The sequence below is a fragment of the Wyeomyia smithii genome, chromosome 3 (genome assembly GCF_029784165.1).
Source record: "Wyeomyia smithii strain HCP4-BCI-WySm-NY-G18 chromosome 3, ASM2978416v1, whole genome shotgun sequence".
Classification (NCBI taxonomy): Eukaryota; Metazoa; Arthropoda; class Insecta; order Diptera; family Culicidae; genus Wyeomyia; species Wyeomyia smithii.
The window spans coordinates 158,563,841-158,582,899 of NC_073696.1; the positions used below are offsets into that span (position 1 = coordinate 158,563,841).

The 19,059-nt window shown below is 36.4% G+C and overlaps 1 protein-coding gene across 14 annotated transcripts in view; it reads right to left on the minus strand.

Moving 5' to 3' along the window:
* Window positions 1-19,059, minus strand: part of LOC129726407 (sex-lethal homolog) — a 470,782-nt gene that overhangs the window by 314,725 nt on the left and 136,998 nt on the right. For 12 of the 14 annotated variants that reach the window (XR_008728332.1, XR_008728335.1, XR_008728331.1 and 9 more), the window contains one exon: window positions 8,100-8,378. Coding sequence is in view for 4 of the 14 variants with exons in the window: in XM_055683049.1 (XP_055539024.1) it covers window positions 8,100-8,378 (279 nt within the window). In the remaining 10 variants the exon portion in view is untranslated. The remainder of the gene's footprint in view (window positions 1-8,099; window positions 8,379-19,059) is intronic. The other 2 variants (XR_008728334.1, XR_008728333.1) reach the window with 1 other exon arrangement.

Genomic DNA, 19,059 nt, shown 5'->3' on the forward strand with positions numbered 1-19,059 from the left:
ACAAATTTTAAATAACATTAACATGGAAAAAATTCCGCAATATGTTAAAGAAAAATTTATGAATTTAATTAATAACTACCAAGATATTTTCTGTTTACCAGAGGAAGTGGTTACGCAGAATAATTTTTATTCACAGAACATTGTTCTTAATGACAATGTTCCAGTATACATTCCTAATTATAAGACAATTCATGCACAGCATGACGAGATTGACAAACAGGTGAACAAAATGTTAGAGAGCAACATAATTGAGCCCTCAGTATCTTCATATAACTCTCCAATTTTACTGGTGCCAAAGAAGTCTAATGACAATGAAAAAAAATGGCGCTTGGTGGTCGATTTTAGACAACTCAACAAAAAGATTTTAGCGGATAAATTCCCGCTACCGAGAATTGATGACATCTTAGATCAACTCGGTAGAGCAAAGTATTTTTCAACTCTAGATCTCATGTCAGGTTTTCACCAAATACCGCTAGACAATGAATCTAGAAAATTCACCGCCTTTTCAACAAAAAATGGTCATTATCAGTTCACAAGATTACCTTTCGGACTAAATATAAGCCCGAATAGTTTTCAACGAATGATGAAAATAGCCATGGCAGGTTTGACGCCAGAGTTAGCATTCATTTATATTGATGATATTGTAATAATTGGTTGTTCAGTTAATCATCATCTTTCAAACCTAACTCAAGTTTTTGAACGTTTGAGATACTATAATCTGAAACTTAATGCACAAAAATGTAATTTTTTCAGTACAGAAGTGACATATTTAGGTCATAAGATTACTGATCAAGGTATGTTACCTGATGATTCCAAATTTAAAGCTGTGTTGAATTACCCAGTACCAACAAATGCAGACGAAGTTAGATGATTCGTTGCATTCTGTAATTATTATAGGAAATTTGTGCCAAATTTCGCAACGTTGGCATATCTTTTAAATCAGTTGTTAAAGAAAAACACGACGTTCGTTTGGACTGAGAAATGTCAAATTGCATTTGACAGTTTAAGAAATATTTTAATATCACCAACATTGTTGCAATATCCCGATTTTTCAAAGGAATTTATACTGACGACAGATGCTTCAGACGTTGGATGTGGAGCAGTTCTGTCTCAACAAACACAAAATGGAAATTTACCAATCGCTTTTGCAAGTAAAGCATTTATTCAAGCAGAGAAAAATAAACCTGTTATTCTGAAAGAATTAACCGCTATTCATTGGGCCATTAATTATTTCAAGCCTTACTTGTATGGAAGAAAATTCACAGTTCGGACAGATCATAGACCTTTGGTTTATCTGTTTGGAATGAAAAATCCTACTTCTAAATTGACCAGAATGCGTATCGATTTGGAAGAATATGACTTCACAATAGAATACATTCCAGGAAAAGGAAATGTAGGAGCAGACGCGTTGTCTAGAATAATTACAACCTCAGACGAGTTAAAGAATATAAATATATTAAAAGTAAATACGAGATCTATGACTAGAGAGACTCGAAAGACTAAAATAAATGATATTATTACGGGTGAACGGGAGTCGACGCCAGAAGAAATTGATCACCTCTCCGTGTACTCGACTAATAACCCCTCTGAAACAAATAAATTACTTAAGTTAGAAACAATTGTAGTCGCAAATGAATTAAAGTTTATAATCAAGAAAAATAGTAAAATTGTTGCACAAGTGCATCAACAGTTAAATAACGGAAGTCAAATTTTAGAATCTGCTCTTCTGAAATTAGAGGATATCATGGTAAAAATGAATCAAGGAAAAATAGCGCTGTCGACTAACGACGAAATATTCAAAATGATTACTGTCGAAAATTTCAAAAATATAGCCAATACACTAGTGTATTCTATACAAATTATAATTTATAAACCACCAATGATGGTTACAAAAAAGGAAGTAATACAGAAATTATTACACGATTATCATTACACACCTACAGGAGGACACGTAGGACAACATAGACTATATCTTCAAATAAGGGAAGTTTACAAATGGAATAATATGAAAAGATCGATTGCAGAATTCATCAAGGCCTGTGAATTATGCCAACGAAACAAACTCATAAAGCATACAAAAGAAAAACAAATAGTAACTTCAACTCCATCATTCCCATTTGAAATTATATTAATAGATACAGTTGGTCCGTTACCTAAAAGTAATAATAACAATAGATACGCAGTGACTATTTAATGCGATCTAACAAAATACGTTATATTAATACCAGTACCAACCAAAGAAGCAAATGTTATCGCTAAAGCGTTGGTTAATGATTTCATACTAACATATGGAACATTTTTAACTTTAAGATCCGATCAAGGAACAGAATATAATAATGAAGTCTTTGATCAGATCTGCAAAATATTACATATCAAACAAAAATTTAGTACAGCTTATCATCCTCAGACAATCGGAGCGCTCGAGAGAAATCACAGATGTTTAAATGAATACCTGAGATCTTTCGTTAACGAGCATCAATCTGATTGGGATGAATGGTTGAAATTTTACGCTTTTAACTACAATACTACTCCACACACAGATCATGGATTTTCTCCACATGAACTTGTTTTTGGAGTTAAAGCTAAATTACCACAAGAAATTTTCAAACAAGGAATAGAACCAGTTTACAACTTTGAACAATATAGTAAAGAATTAAAATATAAAATTCAAAAATCGAACGAAATTGCAAAAAATAAATTGATTGAACAGAAAGTAAAACGAACAATTTCAACAGAAATAGGTACAAACCCGATCCAATTAAAAATAAATGATACGGTTTATCTAAAAATTGAAAACAGAAGAAAACTGGATCCATTTTATGAAGGTCCATATATAGTAGAAGAACTTTTAGATCCAAATTGCAAAATAAAAAACATTAATTCAAACCATTCAATACTAGTTCACAAAAACCGTTTAATAAAAACTTAAATTTCATATTACATTTCAAATCACATGTATTCAAATATTTCCAAGATATTATATACTCAGATAGCATATATAAATCAAAATCATTTTCATGTATTTTAATTCAAATAAGTAATCAAACGATGTCAAAAGCACAGTATTAATGATCATTCAATGTAATAAAATTCAAATACCGTTTATAAGAGAAAACATAGCACATCCTATTTTTCAATTTACTCCAAAGTGTTGACAACAATAAATGGTTTCATTTCAATTTCACCATTTATGTTCCTCTTGGAGGGATGGTATGGTATATCCCAGATTATGAATTTTTTGAATTTTATGAATTTCCCACAACTTCAAGATAACTTTCCCAAGACCATAAATTATTAACGAAATCCACCTTTTTCCCATATGTTTCCAAGAAACCTTTTTCCCATATGCTTTCAAGAAAAGCCAAAGCAAAGTATTGCTCTGTTTCCCACTCACAAACCATAATTTCCAAACCACTCATGATTCCAACAGGTCCCAAAACGATTAACAAATCCTTTAATTTTCTCACCAGTCTAAAGTACATGTCCAGCAGTTATTCTGGGTCACGTTCCTTCCCAGCCAACAAATTATTTCCAACCTCACAAGTTGCATAACTAAGCTAATGCACTTGAGTTGCATAATGCCTTACTGCCACAGTGAGAGTATCCAATGTCACAATCCCATGTCTTGTCCAGACCTATCCCAAGCCCAATGCGATGTGCGCATATGGCTGCAAAATAAACAAACAAACTCACAGGCTAACTGCGCCTGCCGCGCACGCCTGTATGTTTGTATGTTATGTATTCAAATTACCAATCGTAGCGGCGTCATCAAGCTAGCCCACGATTGGATGACAAGTAAATGAGGTAGCTATGTTTTTCTCCCACTAGTTCGTAGTACTAGAATTAAGCAGCGTAAACTTAGCTGTAAGAACCAACCTGTAAACCTAAAAAAGAAAATAAAGATTATTCAATGTTTTAACGTCAAAGTGATTTAACTTATTATAGGAGTATCCGACCGAAAACTACAGGGATCATTTCTGATCACTTATCAAAATTGTTCAGTTGCGATTCAAAACTTCTCGTTCTGGAATCATGTGATTTAAACCGTACAACAGCCTCTATATCTGCCTTCTCTTGGATTGGAGGTAACCCAACACCAAATTGAATATCCTACCGATATCCACACGCTACGCAAATTACACCTTAGAAATCTGGAACATCTAGAAAACCTGCAATTAACATCGAAAACGCATTATTGGACCCTAATTGGAGGGTTATCTTCGTCATTCACCATAATAGCGTTTTTTATCATCTACATTTTATTCAAGACAAAATTTAATACCACAGCAGTCATCATAAACGAATCCAAAGCTAACCAACCAGTAGAGGCCGGAAATACCAAACCAATTCGAATCTATCAACCGCCATCGTTAGGAATCGGACCATTGACCCAGGAGGCTCAATACTAGAAGGGGAGTAGTTACCACCGAAGGACGGTACACGACACCGGAAGAACTTGCAACCCAGCGCACCGAGCTTCAAACATTTTTTTTGCTAAGTCAGAAGGTAGACAGTGCTAGGGCGACGGAATGTGTCGCGTAGACATTATTTGTAACTCGTGCACCTGTAGCACCATTATTCGAATTTAATAAAATCAGTTTCATTTGAGCTCCGTACCGAAGTGGTTTAGTTTTTAAAAACGTTGACAGCCAATTCGGAACGTAACTTACATTATCGTAATATTTTGCTCAGACTCCTATGCAGCGGGGAGTCTTTAAGAAACTCATCACGGATATATTTATCCATTATTTTCTCCATCAACTTTAGAAGTGATTAAGTCAGACTTATGGGTCCGGAAGTCTTAGGTAGGGTTTTGTCCTTTCTTCCTACTTTGGGGATAAACACTACCTTCTCCTTGAGCCAGTTATCCGGAATATGGCTCAGGATAAAGCTGGCTCTGAAGAGGTTGATGAGTTCGGACATGATAGCTGCGGCCGATTTTTGTAGAAAGATATGCTGTCTGGACCTAGAGACTTCATAGGGTCGAATGACCTTAGAGCCCAACCTTTTGAAGCTTCGGTGAACAGTGAACACCTTCCGCTAGCTGCTCTTTAGCGAATCTCCTGCAAAGAACAACCGAGGCGCCTTTTACGTGATGGAAATGCGCTTGCACGCAGTGAATGCTGCTCATTTTACAGTGAAGTAGCCGTCTTTTTCCGGATCAGAAGATGATCCGGGTATTGGCTGACGGCTGCCAACAGCGGTTTAGATGGTTGATGGAAGTTGTTCTTCCTCACTGTTTGGCTTCGGTTGCAGCAGTCGATTGGCAACAGAAGGTCGTTCCGCACTCTGTGGCGGTTTTTAACTTTGGTGTCGAAAAAAAATCGAAAATTTCCGATTTCTCAAAAATTTAACCCTTAAATGCTCACGACGTTGAAAAATCATCTAAAAACATAAAATCTTTGTTTAACAGGTTTACTGCTCTAAAACTAACCAATATGCGCAAAAAATTAAAAGATTTACTTTACAATGTGAAAATATTACCATGTTGTTTTAAAACAACACTGCGACTTTATCGCAGAATAAAGTCGAAACAATTACTTTTGTTAACAGTAACATTGAAATTGATCTTTTTTCAGTATAATTTCTGATAATTCAGACATTTTCACTTACCACTAACCTTATTTTAAAATTTATTTTCAGAGACAGTCAGCACCAGTCGGAAATCTCACCATGTTTTTTTTCGTTTCCGAGATTTTGACAGCGAAAATAAAAACAAAACATTCAAATACAGTACTTACAGCTGTTAAGTGCTCTTCGTTAGAGCCTAGAGAGCTGTTCTAATGAGTTACATATCTAAAAAAAACTAAAATACATATATTTTAAAACGTTTTTAGTTATGTTGTTTTAAAACAACATTGCGCATTTAAGGGTTAAAATGGCGCCATTGTTGCCTCTTAAGTTAAAATATGTTCAAACTCGGGGGAATTTATTTTTGCATCAAGCTTCATGAAAAAATCATACATAGAAGCAAAGGCAAAAAAATGGCTGCACTGTGATATAGATAGTTTATTCAAGTTTTGCACTAAAGATTTTTCGATTTTTTTTTCATTTTCAGTGTTTAAATCAGCAATCAAGCTAGGGCGCTCATTATGCTCCTAATCCCTCTACCTAACTTGTTTTACCTACCCTTTTTTCAACGAAATTTTTAACATAATTTTAGACGATTTTTTTATTTCATTCCTTCTTTACCTAAGATGCACTTTTCAGCCTAGTTTTACTAGAGTTATAAACTTGATAAAGTTTCTTCTTGAGTTTAGTATCTTTTCTGATTTATAGTCGCTATTTCAAGTTATTATTATAACTTAAGTTCAATTTTTAGCCGTTTTTCATGCATCAAAGCCGTTTTTCATGCTTCAAAGCCGTTTCTCTGCTCATTCGAAAGGTTTACTTTTTTGTTTTTGACTTCTAAAAGTTGAAGATTTTTTTATTTTCATAGTTTTTAATTTTTTATTTTTTACTTTTTATGAGTTTTATTTTCGTTTTCCTATGCATGCGATAAAATATGTGAAAATTTTGGAAATGATAATCGACTTCTATTCATTAATTAAATGTAAATCTCATTGCTTTAAAATTATTTTCGTTTGAGGCCTCAACTAAAAACTGTAATTTACTTTTATTGGACATTTAGAATTACATTACATACAAATCTTTTTGCTTGAGAAAAGTTTAAAAATTTACAACGGCTTGCATTTTCGATTTTTTAACATACACTTAAAGTTTTTTTTCCACCTTTTTTGTGTTTGCCTGTTTTCCTGAAATTGGAATTATAGATTGTTTACTCTATGTTTAAATGTTTTTAGTCAGTTTGCTACTCGAAGCGTTTTCTTGAATTTTGAGTTAAACTTGGCGTATTTGTTTTTTAATCACAAGGTTCCTGCCTCATTGAATCTTTTTTATTTTTAGTCACTCATTTGTTTTTTGAACGTTTAACAACTATTTAGAAATCAATGTCTTTGTAGAATGTATGTTTGAATCTACTGTTATTTTTCTTGGGTTAAAAAGCAAAGCATAATTTGTGATTATATTGCTTTTGGTTTCTTCTGAACTATAAAAGCTTTTGCTTTGCCCGTTTCGTCGCATTTCTCAGCCCTCTTAGGTGGAATTTAAATGGGATGGGATAATGGTTTTTGGCTGATTTTGAAATTATTTTAGTTATTTTTTTCAGACATTTTTTGTTTATTCACTAAACGAACCACAGAAATAAATATTTTGCAAGAGAGGACAACATTAACATTTTGCAAATTCCACGTGGACAAAGAGGGGGGGAGTAGTTTAGGTCAACGACCACGATTGTCTACGAGGGGAAACGGGGAGGGGGGGGGGGTATCTCTAAAATGATAATTTTAGTGTTCCCGTGGAATGTGGACAGCCCCATTATACAAATATTCATATATATATATAACATATTATTATAATCACGGTGCTCCCACAGATCGTTATTATAAAAAAAATGCATCAAAAAATCTGAGTACACCATTCGACTCGTTATGACGTCCAGAATGTCTGGTCAAAATTCAGCAATTGTTTTTCTTTAAAAATTTTCCGCAACTTTGCTGAAGAGAGCAATCTGGTATATTGAAAATTAGAATTTTTTTTTTATCTAACTGTTAGGTGGATTGATCGAAAAAATAAAAACGCCAAAAGTAAGGCCTTGTTCTATGAAACAATTTTGCTGAAGATATTGAGTACACATAATCAATTTTTCACAGTCAAATCTAGGACGATCTCGATTTATCGAGTTCAGACCACTGTGCACTGTGGGATTTTCAAATAAATCTTTCCACCAATTGTTAATGTCTTGAAATATAACCCTTAAAATGTGTAGAAACTATTTTGCAAGTTTTTTCAAAAATGGTGGTTGAAAAACGTGCTTTACAATAAGTGTTTCGTCGTTTTTATATCACTTTTTTGTACTTTACGACCTTCAAAAGGGCATTACTCAAAAATGTACCGTACGATGATTTTGAAATTTTGACCAGGCATTCTGGACGTCATAACGAATCGAATGGTGTACTCAGATTCTTTGGTGCATTTTTTTTTTAAATAACGGTCTGTGGGAGCACCGTGTAATATAATATATTATTAAATGCACGTACCTTCAAATCTCTCATAACTCGACAGCTCTCAATCGATCCCATGGTAGAAAATAATGAGTAAAGCTCGCGTTCAGTCATATCCTGCGGCAAATAATTGACTATCAGGTTCGTTCCACTATAATTAGTGCTACCTGAGCTGCAACTGAGTCCTGATAATAAGCTTGTGCTTGAAGTTGATATATGAGAAGTATTGCCAAATGTGTTGCTAGAAGTCATTTCGTGAATCCGTGGTCGTGAAGTGTATGCAAAATCCGAATCCTGTCCGCATGCATAATTTGACTGAAAAAATTCAAGCAATTTGAACTTAACGGTGTACGTAAATATTTAGAGATAAGGCAGATACTGGCTGTAAATGATTTTCGAAATTCAAATCTATACCTATAAAAATGCAGTCCGGTCTGTCTGTCTGTCGGTCTGTCTGTCTGTCTGTCTGTCTCTCTGTCTGTCTGTCTGATCCATATAGGCTCGGAAACTACCGAACCGATCGACGTGAAAATTTGTATGTAGAGGGGGTCCCACACAAATGAAACACGAATTTCGCACAGCTCGAGAACCAATCAACCAAATACAACCAAATTTGGTAGGTGAATGTTTTTAGAGATAACAAATATGTCCATAATGGTTTGACACCCCTCCCTCTTCTGTAAGGGAGGGGTTTCAAACAAATAAAACACAAATTTCTGCTTATCTCGAGAACTAATCAAGCAAATGGAACCAAATTTTGCATGTGGATATTTCAAGGAGTATCTAATATCTCCATATTGATTTGACACCCTTCTCTCTTCTGGAAGGGTGAGGTTCCATACAAATGTGTTGTATTTGGTTCGGATTTTGTGATACACAACAGAGAGTTAATAACTTCCTTCTCGCGTGCCCGTCTGGACGGGACTGACTCACTTCTTTATTTCTATTCTTCGCTTAAACTATACCACTGGCGATGACCGGCAGCATAACGCGGGGTCAGCAAAGTGCTCGATCGCATGACGGCAGTACAGTCGCTTTACGCCTACGTCGGCATATCACGCTGAACCATCGCTTGCTCGACCGAACTACACGCCACACACCGCGCAGCTATCCGAGCCATCTACCACACGCCCTATTTATTTTTTATAAAATTTTTCACTATAGTTATAAATTTTATATAATTTCAGATTGAACAATTAATGATATTATATCGAAAATTCGTGTCCATCTACCACACGCCTTATTAATTGTATAATCCTTACTCACTATTGGTTATAAAACATCTAGTTTTATGTATTATATCTATTTTGTCTTCTATCCTTATTTCTACATTAGGACCCTTATCTGCGGTTACTGGGTATGGTCCTAAATATATTTTACTCAACTTAGATCCTGTTTCATTTTTTACAAGAATTAGTTGACCTACATTATATCTTATATCTTTTGCATTGACATTATATTTGGTTATTCTTTTCATTTTAGAGTTTATTAATTTGTCTCTTGTCTCCTTTTGTGTTTTTTGTAATTTATATCTCAGAAGTTTTGCATAGTCCTCTACGTTGTATAAGGTATCTGCCTTGTCGTTTTCGCTCAGATTAGATGGTAATCTACACAATTTTCCAAAAACTAATTCAAAAGGCGTCATATTCGTTTCTAAGTGTGTTGTTGTATTATATGCAAATTGGTAATACTTTATCCAAGATGCCCAGTTTCCTGGTGTTCCTGATGCGTATATTCTTAGAAATTTGCCTAACGTTTTGTGTGAATTCTCCAAAGCTCCCACTGTCTGATGATGGTATGCCGTGGAATTCAGCTTTTTAATTCTTAGAAGATTGCAAATTTTTTGAAATAGCTCAGACATGAACTCTGTTCCTCTGTCGGTTGCTATTTCCTCAGGAATCCCATAATTTAAAAGAACATTCTCGACGAAAGCTCTTGCTACAACATTTGTGGATTTATCTTGTATTGTTGTTGCAGTTACGAACTTAGTCAGTTCGCACTGGGTTGTCAGAATGTATTGACATCCCTCGTTGCTTGGTGGCAATGGACCAACTAAATCCAAATATATTTTATTAAATGCACTTGTTGCAGTTGTTGTTTGCATCATGGGTGTCTTGTTCGGTTTTACGTGTTTGTTCTATTGACAAATTTCACATGAACGAACGTAATTCGATATGTCTTTCGACATGGTCTTCCAGTAGTATCTTTTCTGTATATTTTTTAATGTTTTATTTATTCCTGCGTGCCCTGCCGTTGGCAATAAATGAAAATCATTTATTATCAATTCTTGTTCCTTTGGATCTACGATATGCTTTTCTTTATTATTTACCAATCTTATTGGTGGCATGCCTTTCATTAAATTATTAGTGTACACTTCATTATAAAATTTTTTCGCGCGTTCATTATTTTTTAATATGAGCTCAATAATTGATTTTTCTTGGCATATCTTTTTCAGCTTCATAACTATCCGCCGTAGCTGGATAAGCGTGCTCGCTGGTTTCAAAATTATTTGATTGTTTTTTGAGCAATATTCGGCTTCAGGTGATTGTTGTTTTTCGCAGATTATTATTTCGATGTCTGTTCCGTCTTTAGAATGTTGGCCAGGCATTTCATTGACTTGTTTCAAACTAGACTCATTATTTTTATTACTTCTTGTTGTTATCAGAATATCTTTGTTGACTTTGTTATTTATATCTTTCAACTCGGAAGACGAAATACGTGACAACGCGTCCGCTATCACATTCTGACTTCCTTGTATGTAGGTGATATCAAAGTCATACTCTTCAAGCACCAATCTGAATTTGGTTAGACGGCTTGAAGGATCCTTCATCGAGAAAAGATAAACCAAAGGCCTGTGATCAGTGCGGATCGAAAACCTCTTTCCATATAAATATGGTCTGAAGTGTCTGATCGCCCAGACCACGGCCAAAAGTTCCTTCTCGATTGTCGAATAGTTATATTCTGCACTGTTTAATGCTCTACTGGCGTACGCCACCGGCCTTCCGTTTCCATTTGATAAAACGGCACCTATAGCGCAACCAGAAGCATCAGTGTGCAGTATAAATTTATTTTCTTTGTTGAATTTAGGATAATCCAATACTGGAGGATTGACGAATATATTTTTTAAAAGTTCGAAGGATTCCAGACACTCCTGTGTCCATTCAAACTTCACATTTTTTTTCGTTAGTTTGTTAAGCGGAATGCAAATTTTTGCGAAGTTTTCAACGTGTTTTCTATAATAATTAGCGCTACAAATCTTTTAACTTCGTCGCATGTAGTTGGTGTTTTGCAGCTTTTGATCACTTCGATCTTCGAGGGATCAGGCTTGATTCCTTCCGAAGAGATATAATGACCTAGGTACACCAACTCCTTTTTGAAGAAATTACACTTTTCTGAGTTCAGTTTCAAATTAACTTTCCTTAAACGTTCGAAAGTGCTAATGAGGTTTCTATTGTGTTCCTCAATCGTTTGTCCAAAGATGATCAGATCATCCAGATAGACTAAACATTTCTCCATATTTAGACCTGACATAGCAATTGTCATTAACCTAGAAAAAGAGGATGGGCTTGTTTTCAAACCCATTGGTAACCTTTTCATTTGGTATTGACCTGTTGGTGTTGTAAAAGCTGTTATAGGTCTGTCTTCGGGTTTAATTTGGCATTGATAATAACCTTGTGATAGATCAAGGTGTGAGAAATATCTTGCGCCCGATAATGAGTTGATAACTTCTTCAATATTGAGCAAGGGAAATTTATCATCTTGAAGCGTTTGGTTGACCTTTCTATAGTCTATGACTAAACGCCATTTTTTTGTATCATTGGCCGATTTTTTCGGTACCAATAATATTGGGCTGTTCCACTCAGATTGTGCACTCTCGATTATATCGTTTTCAAGCATAGTTTTTATTTGTTTGTTTATTTCATCTTTTTGAAAGTGTGGTATTTTGTATGGTTTTGTGTATGAAGATTTAGAACATTCTTTTATGTTTATGGAAGGTTCATAAATTGGAGATGTCGTCAGATGATCATCCTTTAGGCAAAATATATCATTATATTTTTTACAAATATCGGAGATCGTCTTTTTCTCGTCCTTCCCCAAATGATCTAGTTTTAATTCTTTGAACAGTTTATCAATCCTGCTCTGTTCATGCTTTAGTGTTGTGATTTCAATGACGTTATAATCCGTTAGTGGTTTGGTTTCCACTTGCAAATTTGCAACATTCACAGGTTTATTATTTACGTTTAATATTCGTACTGGTAGTTTATTTCAATTGGAGTAGCTACCGAGTTAGCTACAAAAACGAATGGTGATATTTGCTTGTTTAAAATCACGCATTCACCTTTTATCTTTGTTGGAACGAATGTTAGGATCTCAGTTCTCGCTGGTATTGTTACGCTGGTAGTTACGCAGTGGTAACTATGATAATTGTTGAAAGGAATCGTAATTTTACACTGTTGGTGAGCTAATTTTAGTTTCATCGTTCGTAAGTCTATGCTAGCTTCATACTTTCTCAAAAAATCTGTACCGAGCAGTGCCGGTACGCTCTGTGGTAAATTTTCCGATACATGCAACGTTACGGGGAAACAATAGTCGCCGAAACAAATTTCAGTGGCTATTGCCCCTAAGGACTGTGATCTTCCGTTTATCCCTGTTATAGTAATAGTATTATGGTAATTGATCTTAACATTTCTGGGTACCAACTGTTTTGATATAAGCGAACAACTGGCTCCGCTATCGATTATGAAATTTACGTCCCTTTGATATAAATAAAATTTGGCACGTAGCAATCCTTTGTTTGCGTTATTCACGAAAAAGATTCGCCACGTTCACCTCTTCGTTATTTCCATTTTCTTGTTCTGCCATATTTGCGTGACGATTATTTTGTTGTCGTCCGCGGTCATTGTTTCTATTATTTGCGTCATCGTTATTTGCGTTATTATTATTGTTGTTATTGAAACGTCTATTGTTGTTTCCTTGGTTGTAATTACCTCGTTGATAATTGTTTCTGTTATTTGGATTTCCTTGGTTTTGGTAAAATTGTCCTCTACCGCGGTTACCGCCTCTATTCCGGAAACCACGGCCTCGTCCCCGCCAGTTTCCGCGAGGGTTGTTATTATACCTCCGAAACCTGGGTTGAATCCACATTATGGATTCGTCGCTGGTATCATTCACTTCCAGTGCATCGCTAATTGCTTTTGTTAGGATGCCTGGGTTTCTGGCCTTTAAGAAAAAAGCTGTTTGATGATTTTTTAATCCATTAATAAATGCTTGTACAGCAATGGGCTGTACTATATTAGCTGCGGCTGCTTCCGTTGCAAATGTGTCGTTCGAAACGTGCGCCGATGCTAGTTTTGTAGCTAGCTTTTCTATTTCCGCACCAAACTCGGAAATAGTTTTATTAGTTCGTTTCATTTGGTTTAGTTCATTCTCTATCGCCTTCGGGGTGATTCGGACTGAAAATTTGTCCTTTAATATTTGTTTCGCTTCGTCGATCGACTTGGCTTTCTCGATCACTCCGTGTGATGCCCCAGTCAAACGAGCCCGAAGGAAGGTTAATAGAGCTGTCTCGGGAACATTCTCCGAGGTACGCTTTGAGGAGGTCTACGGTTTCTAGGAAATGTCCTAGCTCTGCGCAGTATCCTGTGAATATGGATACAACCTTCAGGGCTAGCGAAAGGTCGAGTTTTGCTGCCATTTGTATTTCGTCAGAATCGGAATTTTCCGATTCACTAGTCGTCGTGTCTTCTAAATTGCCTTGAAGTATTTCTAGGCACTCCGTTGCCTTTTCTTTTAGGGTTTTGTACCGTTTTCTGAACTTTGGATAGTTTTGAGTCCCTTCAGACTCCAGAACTATCCTTCTAATCTTCTCTAGTGTTCTATTAATTAATATTACCTTCTCCCTCTTTGTCGGGGCTGTTAATTTTAACCTTTTTAAAATTTACAAGCAACTTATTTAAAGTGTCACCCGCTTCGAAGAATTTTTTCCATATGAGAAAATTTGTTCCCTATGGCTATTTGATTATTATATAGGTATTATCAAATAATTATTGTATATAGGTAGTAATTTTATTTTGTTATTTTATTATTATTATATTTTTTTTTCTTACAGTTGCCTACTTTAATATTTTGAGAGGTACTCTGTGGTACTTTAATATTTGGAGAGCTATATTTCTGCCTAAAACAAAATATACTTTAGTGTTTTTTTTTTTTCCTTGCTTTGAAATACTTAGCTTAGGCGGCAATCTTATCCGAGGTCGGCTTGAGCAGGTTCTGCAGGTCACTATTGTTGGACGGTGCGCTGCATTCGGCTGCAGTCCGCACAAACGAGAACTGGGCATTGAAGGCTTGTTTGACCAGCTCCGCTTGGGCAGCAACGTCTCCTCCGATTTTGTTCGACAGCGCTGTGAAGTTCGCGAACGAACCCAGAAGGATGTCTTCGTAGGCGTTAATGCTCATGATTGCCTTTTTAACGGTGTCTTTCGGGCAGCCGAAATCGATGACCCTGGTGCATGCAGCTGTTTATCCATTTGTTCTTCGATATGCGCCAGGACTTTGTTACAGAGTTCTAGCACTCGCACATTTGAGTCGTGCCGACATATTCGGCTCATTTGTGTGTCTTTTTTTTTGTATATTTAAAATCGTTAAAAATCTGTCCACGTGGTATGTGGATGGCCCCTTAGGTGTAACAACATGTCCATAATGTTTCGACACCCTTCCTTCTTCTGGCATGTCTCCAAATACCATTTTGAAATCCAAGATAGCGACTTCCGGTTTCTGAAAAACAGCGGCAAATAACCGAATACCACCCAATATGAGTATTTCCGGAATTTTTATGATACACTGAAGCCACAAATCGACCTCAGACAACATTTTGAATAGTAAGATGGCGACTTTCGTTGTCTGGAAAACAGCCGAAATAGACCAAATACCACCCAATATTTGCCTTTCTCCTAGAAAGGTATAGCAATCACTTGCAAAACAAAAGTATTAAAGTGCTCCAAAGGGCCGAATTGCATATATCACTCGACTCAGCTCGACGACCTGAGCATTTACTATGTGTGTGTGTGTGTGTGTGTGTGTGTGTGTGTGTGTGTGTGTGTGTGCGTGTATGTGCAGATTTTTATTCTCACTCACTTTTCTCAGAGATAGCTGGACCGACCGCCACGCCGCACCGCCGCCGCCGACACTTTTACGCACGCCGCCGCCGCCGATGATTTGGACCCGCCGAATAAATTTTTGGTGCGCCGCCGAGAAAATCTTTACCGCGCCGATAGTGATCGTGTATGCTGGATTTTTTTCTGGTTATAGAAATACCGCAAATCACAGCCGATAAGGGAACACTCGTATAGGTATTAGGTAATGCGGAATTTGGAAATTCTTAATACCCCTTCACCCCTATGTAATGCAATTTTGCATGGTGGCCTCACGCAGTGTAACACTTCGTTAAGTATTTTCCCTCTCCTGAGCGTTGAATAAGGCATGACCCGTACGAATTTTTTTGACCATCAAAACTGAACCACTCTCATGAAGAATCGAGTTAAAGATGCCTTATAAACATTCTAATAATTACCAAACCACATTTACCTATATAGTACATATAAACTACATGTGTGTAGTCTACATAGTTGGAATTTATTGAAATTTTTTTTCAATTGACCTTTAGTGGCACTTATTGGAATAAAGTGGCTCAAAAAACCAGCTTTTTTTTCTAAATTTGCCGTTTTCAAAAATTTGTAACTATTGACCCGTTAGACCGATTTTTTCTGCGTCAAATCGAAGGTAATGGATGGGCTTTTTCAAGAAAAAATGCCAAACTGGACTCTAAACAACAATAACTATGCGCAAATCATTATCCCAACCGAATTTCACCGTTTTAGAGGATTCCAGACCCAGGAGACCCTACCGCCGGATTTTTTTTGATTCCTCAGGAAATTTCACATGAAAAATCGTTTTCATTTTAGTTTAATAGTTCATCTAATTTTTAGTACCACTAATTATATCCCAGCAAACAACTTTGTTGAATAACAGCTTATTAAGCTATAGTTCAGCCGAAATCCGCTTTTTAAGCTATTGCCCCTTGCATGACTATTTGGACTTCTGTGATAATCATTCATTGCCCAATTTCTTATTTCGCATTATCAAATTGACACCTCAGTAGCGCAGTGGCAGTATTTTTTGGGTTCATTGTTTGTTTTGTTTTTCATTTGCAACATTAAGTATATATTTTTGAGCAGCTTCAGTTGAAAATTAGGTTGAATATCAAAACAAAACTAAGTGTTACATGATTGATTGGGTGATACTGAGTATCGATACTCTCTCAATTGTCATTGTATCGATACCAGACCACACGGTTTTAAGTATACTTTAATATTGTGCATGCAGAGAAAAATCGGAAGCGATGAATAGACGAGCGATTCAAGGATTTTGCAGCGAATTTCGTAGTATTTTAATATAATGTAGTCTTTGATTCAAAATAAAATGTCCGGAAATATGCGACTGTAATATTTTCTAATAGTTCTGATTGTTTTATAGTCGTCAATTTATTCAAAGAACATTAAAACTGCATTGTACTGTGCGAGAAATAATCAGTGTGACATCGCTAGAAATCTTCGCGTCGCTGGACTCACCAGCGAATTGCAGAGTAGTGCTGCAGCGACAATAATATATATAGGTATCAAGCACTGACCATTGCTGGAGTGATTAATAAGAATTAACCTACCAAGGTAGCAGTCATGATAGAGATTTTTTTGTCTATATAATAAAATATTTCTGTCAAGAGTTTCGATAACGCTAGTATCGATACCCATCGCCCAAACTGCGAAATCGTGTGCGAGATTCGACTGTGATAATCGTGTATTCCGGGGTAGTCCAATTTGGCGTAAAAGTCGCAATATAAGTCAACAAAATTGTTTATTGGGATCAGGTGCGACTCCATCATGCAGTGTCTTTCCAATGGAGACGCATGATGATTTCATTGAATGGCGTTTTCACAACAAAAAAAAAACAACAACAATACTATGCCATACTAGTTGATTCTTGCTGCTTATCCTAAGGTGGTGCTCATTTACTAATGTAAAAGAGCACCACCTTCGGACAAGCACCAGAATTAACTAGCATAGCATAGCATATTTGATTGCTCGAGCGTTGCCCGCGATCACCTCAAATCGCACAAGGAACCGTCAAAATGATGCCTGGAAGTTGCAAACCAATTTTAGTGTGCAACAACAGTGTGCAACAAACAAACTGGTTAATAATGTAGCTGGACACGCCCATGCATATCAATAAAGGATGTGATTTCAGAAGTATTAGTTTAACACTTGTTGCTACTTGAGACTGAGAAATCTTCTGCATCATCCACAAGTATCAAAGGACTTGGCTGGACGTAACTAAGTGACATTCAAGGCGCAAAATTTGGGTGTCCCCTCCCCAAGGTTGCTTAAAATTATCTTGCAACCAATACGAGAAAATGTATATAATTTTCGCGAGTGTCACCTCGTTAAAGATGACACGCGCGATAAATAACTATTTTCTATACTATAACTATTTTCGCGGATTTCATATTTTTGAAGGTGACACGCATGAAAACATTCTATATCGGTCACTCCCCCGAGGGTGATAAGCGCCCCCCACCCCATCCCTGTCACGCTATGCCAGTGAGGAGTAAGTTTTAGTAAAAAGGTACTTATCTTGCGGTGCGATTCTTACTCTACGAAATCGTGCGCATTATGGTTACTTCTTGGTTTCTGAGCATCCGGGACAATAAAATGAAACCGAGACATAACCGCTTATAAGTAAATCAGAATACCAAATTAGTTTCGGTTACCTAATAATCGTTAATAGTTTGTATTACACAAAATTTCGTGTTTTAACTTGTGCACCTTTTTATTTAATCACAAATTAATTTTGTAAAACGCAAGCCAAATCTTATGCAACAAACCGTACGCCGAATGCATTATTGGCGAATCATATTGCAACATTATGCGACGACCCTCTAAGCATCGCGACCAGTGCTGATAATTTTCCCCAGCAAAATTCTTCGAAAATTACAGCCAATCAATTTCAATTTTCACTTCCAATGATCGCAGCACTCTTTCAGATACACTAGATTTTTGTCCTAGTAACGTGCTGTTATACTCAGATGAAATAGATCGCGCACATCGTTCACGGTTACGGAATAAAATTTGACGACAAATCCAACCAAATTATCTTCACTTCAAAGCGAGAAAGAAAAACAAACAGTCCACTCAACCAAAATAAACCTCACCGAAACACTTTTTCACTGATACTGACCGATGCCTCGACAATCTTCGTTAACTCGACAATCTTCGTTAACTGATAAACTGATTTTGTTATGTCAACAAAGAGTGAATTTTCTTCGTACAATAACCGGACAATGGTGGGGAGCCCACCCAGGAGACCTTATAAGGCTTTACCAAACAACGATACTGTCTGTTATTGAGTACGGGTGTTTCTGCTTCCGCTCCGCAGCAAACACACATTTGATCGAACTGGAGCGAATACAATATCGTTGTTTGCGTATCGCCTTGGGTTGCATGCAATCGACCCATACGATGAGTTTGGAGGTCTTAGCTGGAGTACTACCATTGAAAACCCGCTTCTGCAGCCTGTCTTCTCGTATTCTTATCAAATGTGAGGTCTTGAACCGTCCCGTGATTGAAAATTTTGAAAGGTTAATCGAGCTTAATTCTCAAACCCGTTTTATGACATTGTATTTCAATCACATGTCCCAAAACATTAACCCTTCTTCGAATATTCCAAATCGTGTCGACTTATCAAATACTTCTGATTCTACTGTGTTTTTCGATACATCCATGATAGAAGAAACTCGTGGAATCCCGGATCATTTACGCGTGCAGCAGATCCCTAAAAATTTTTCCAATAAATATCGGAATATCAACTGCGACAATATGTTCTACACTGACGGATCACTTCTTGATGGGTCCACTGGCTTCGGTATTTTCAATAACAATTTAAC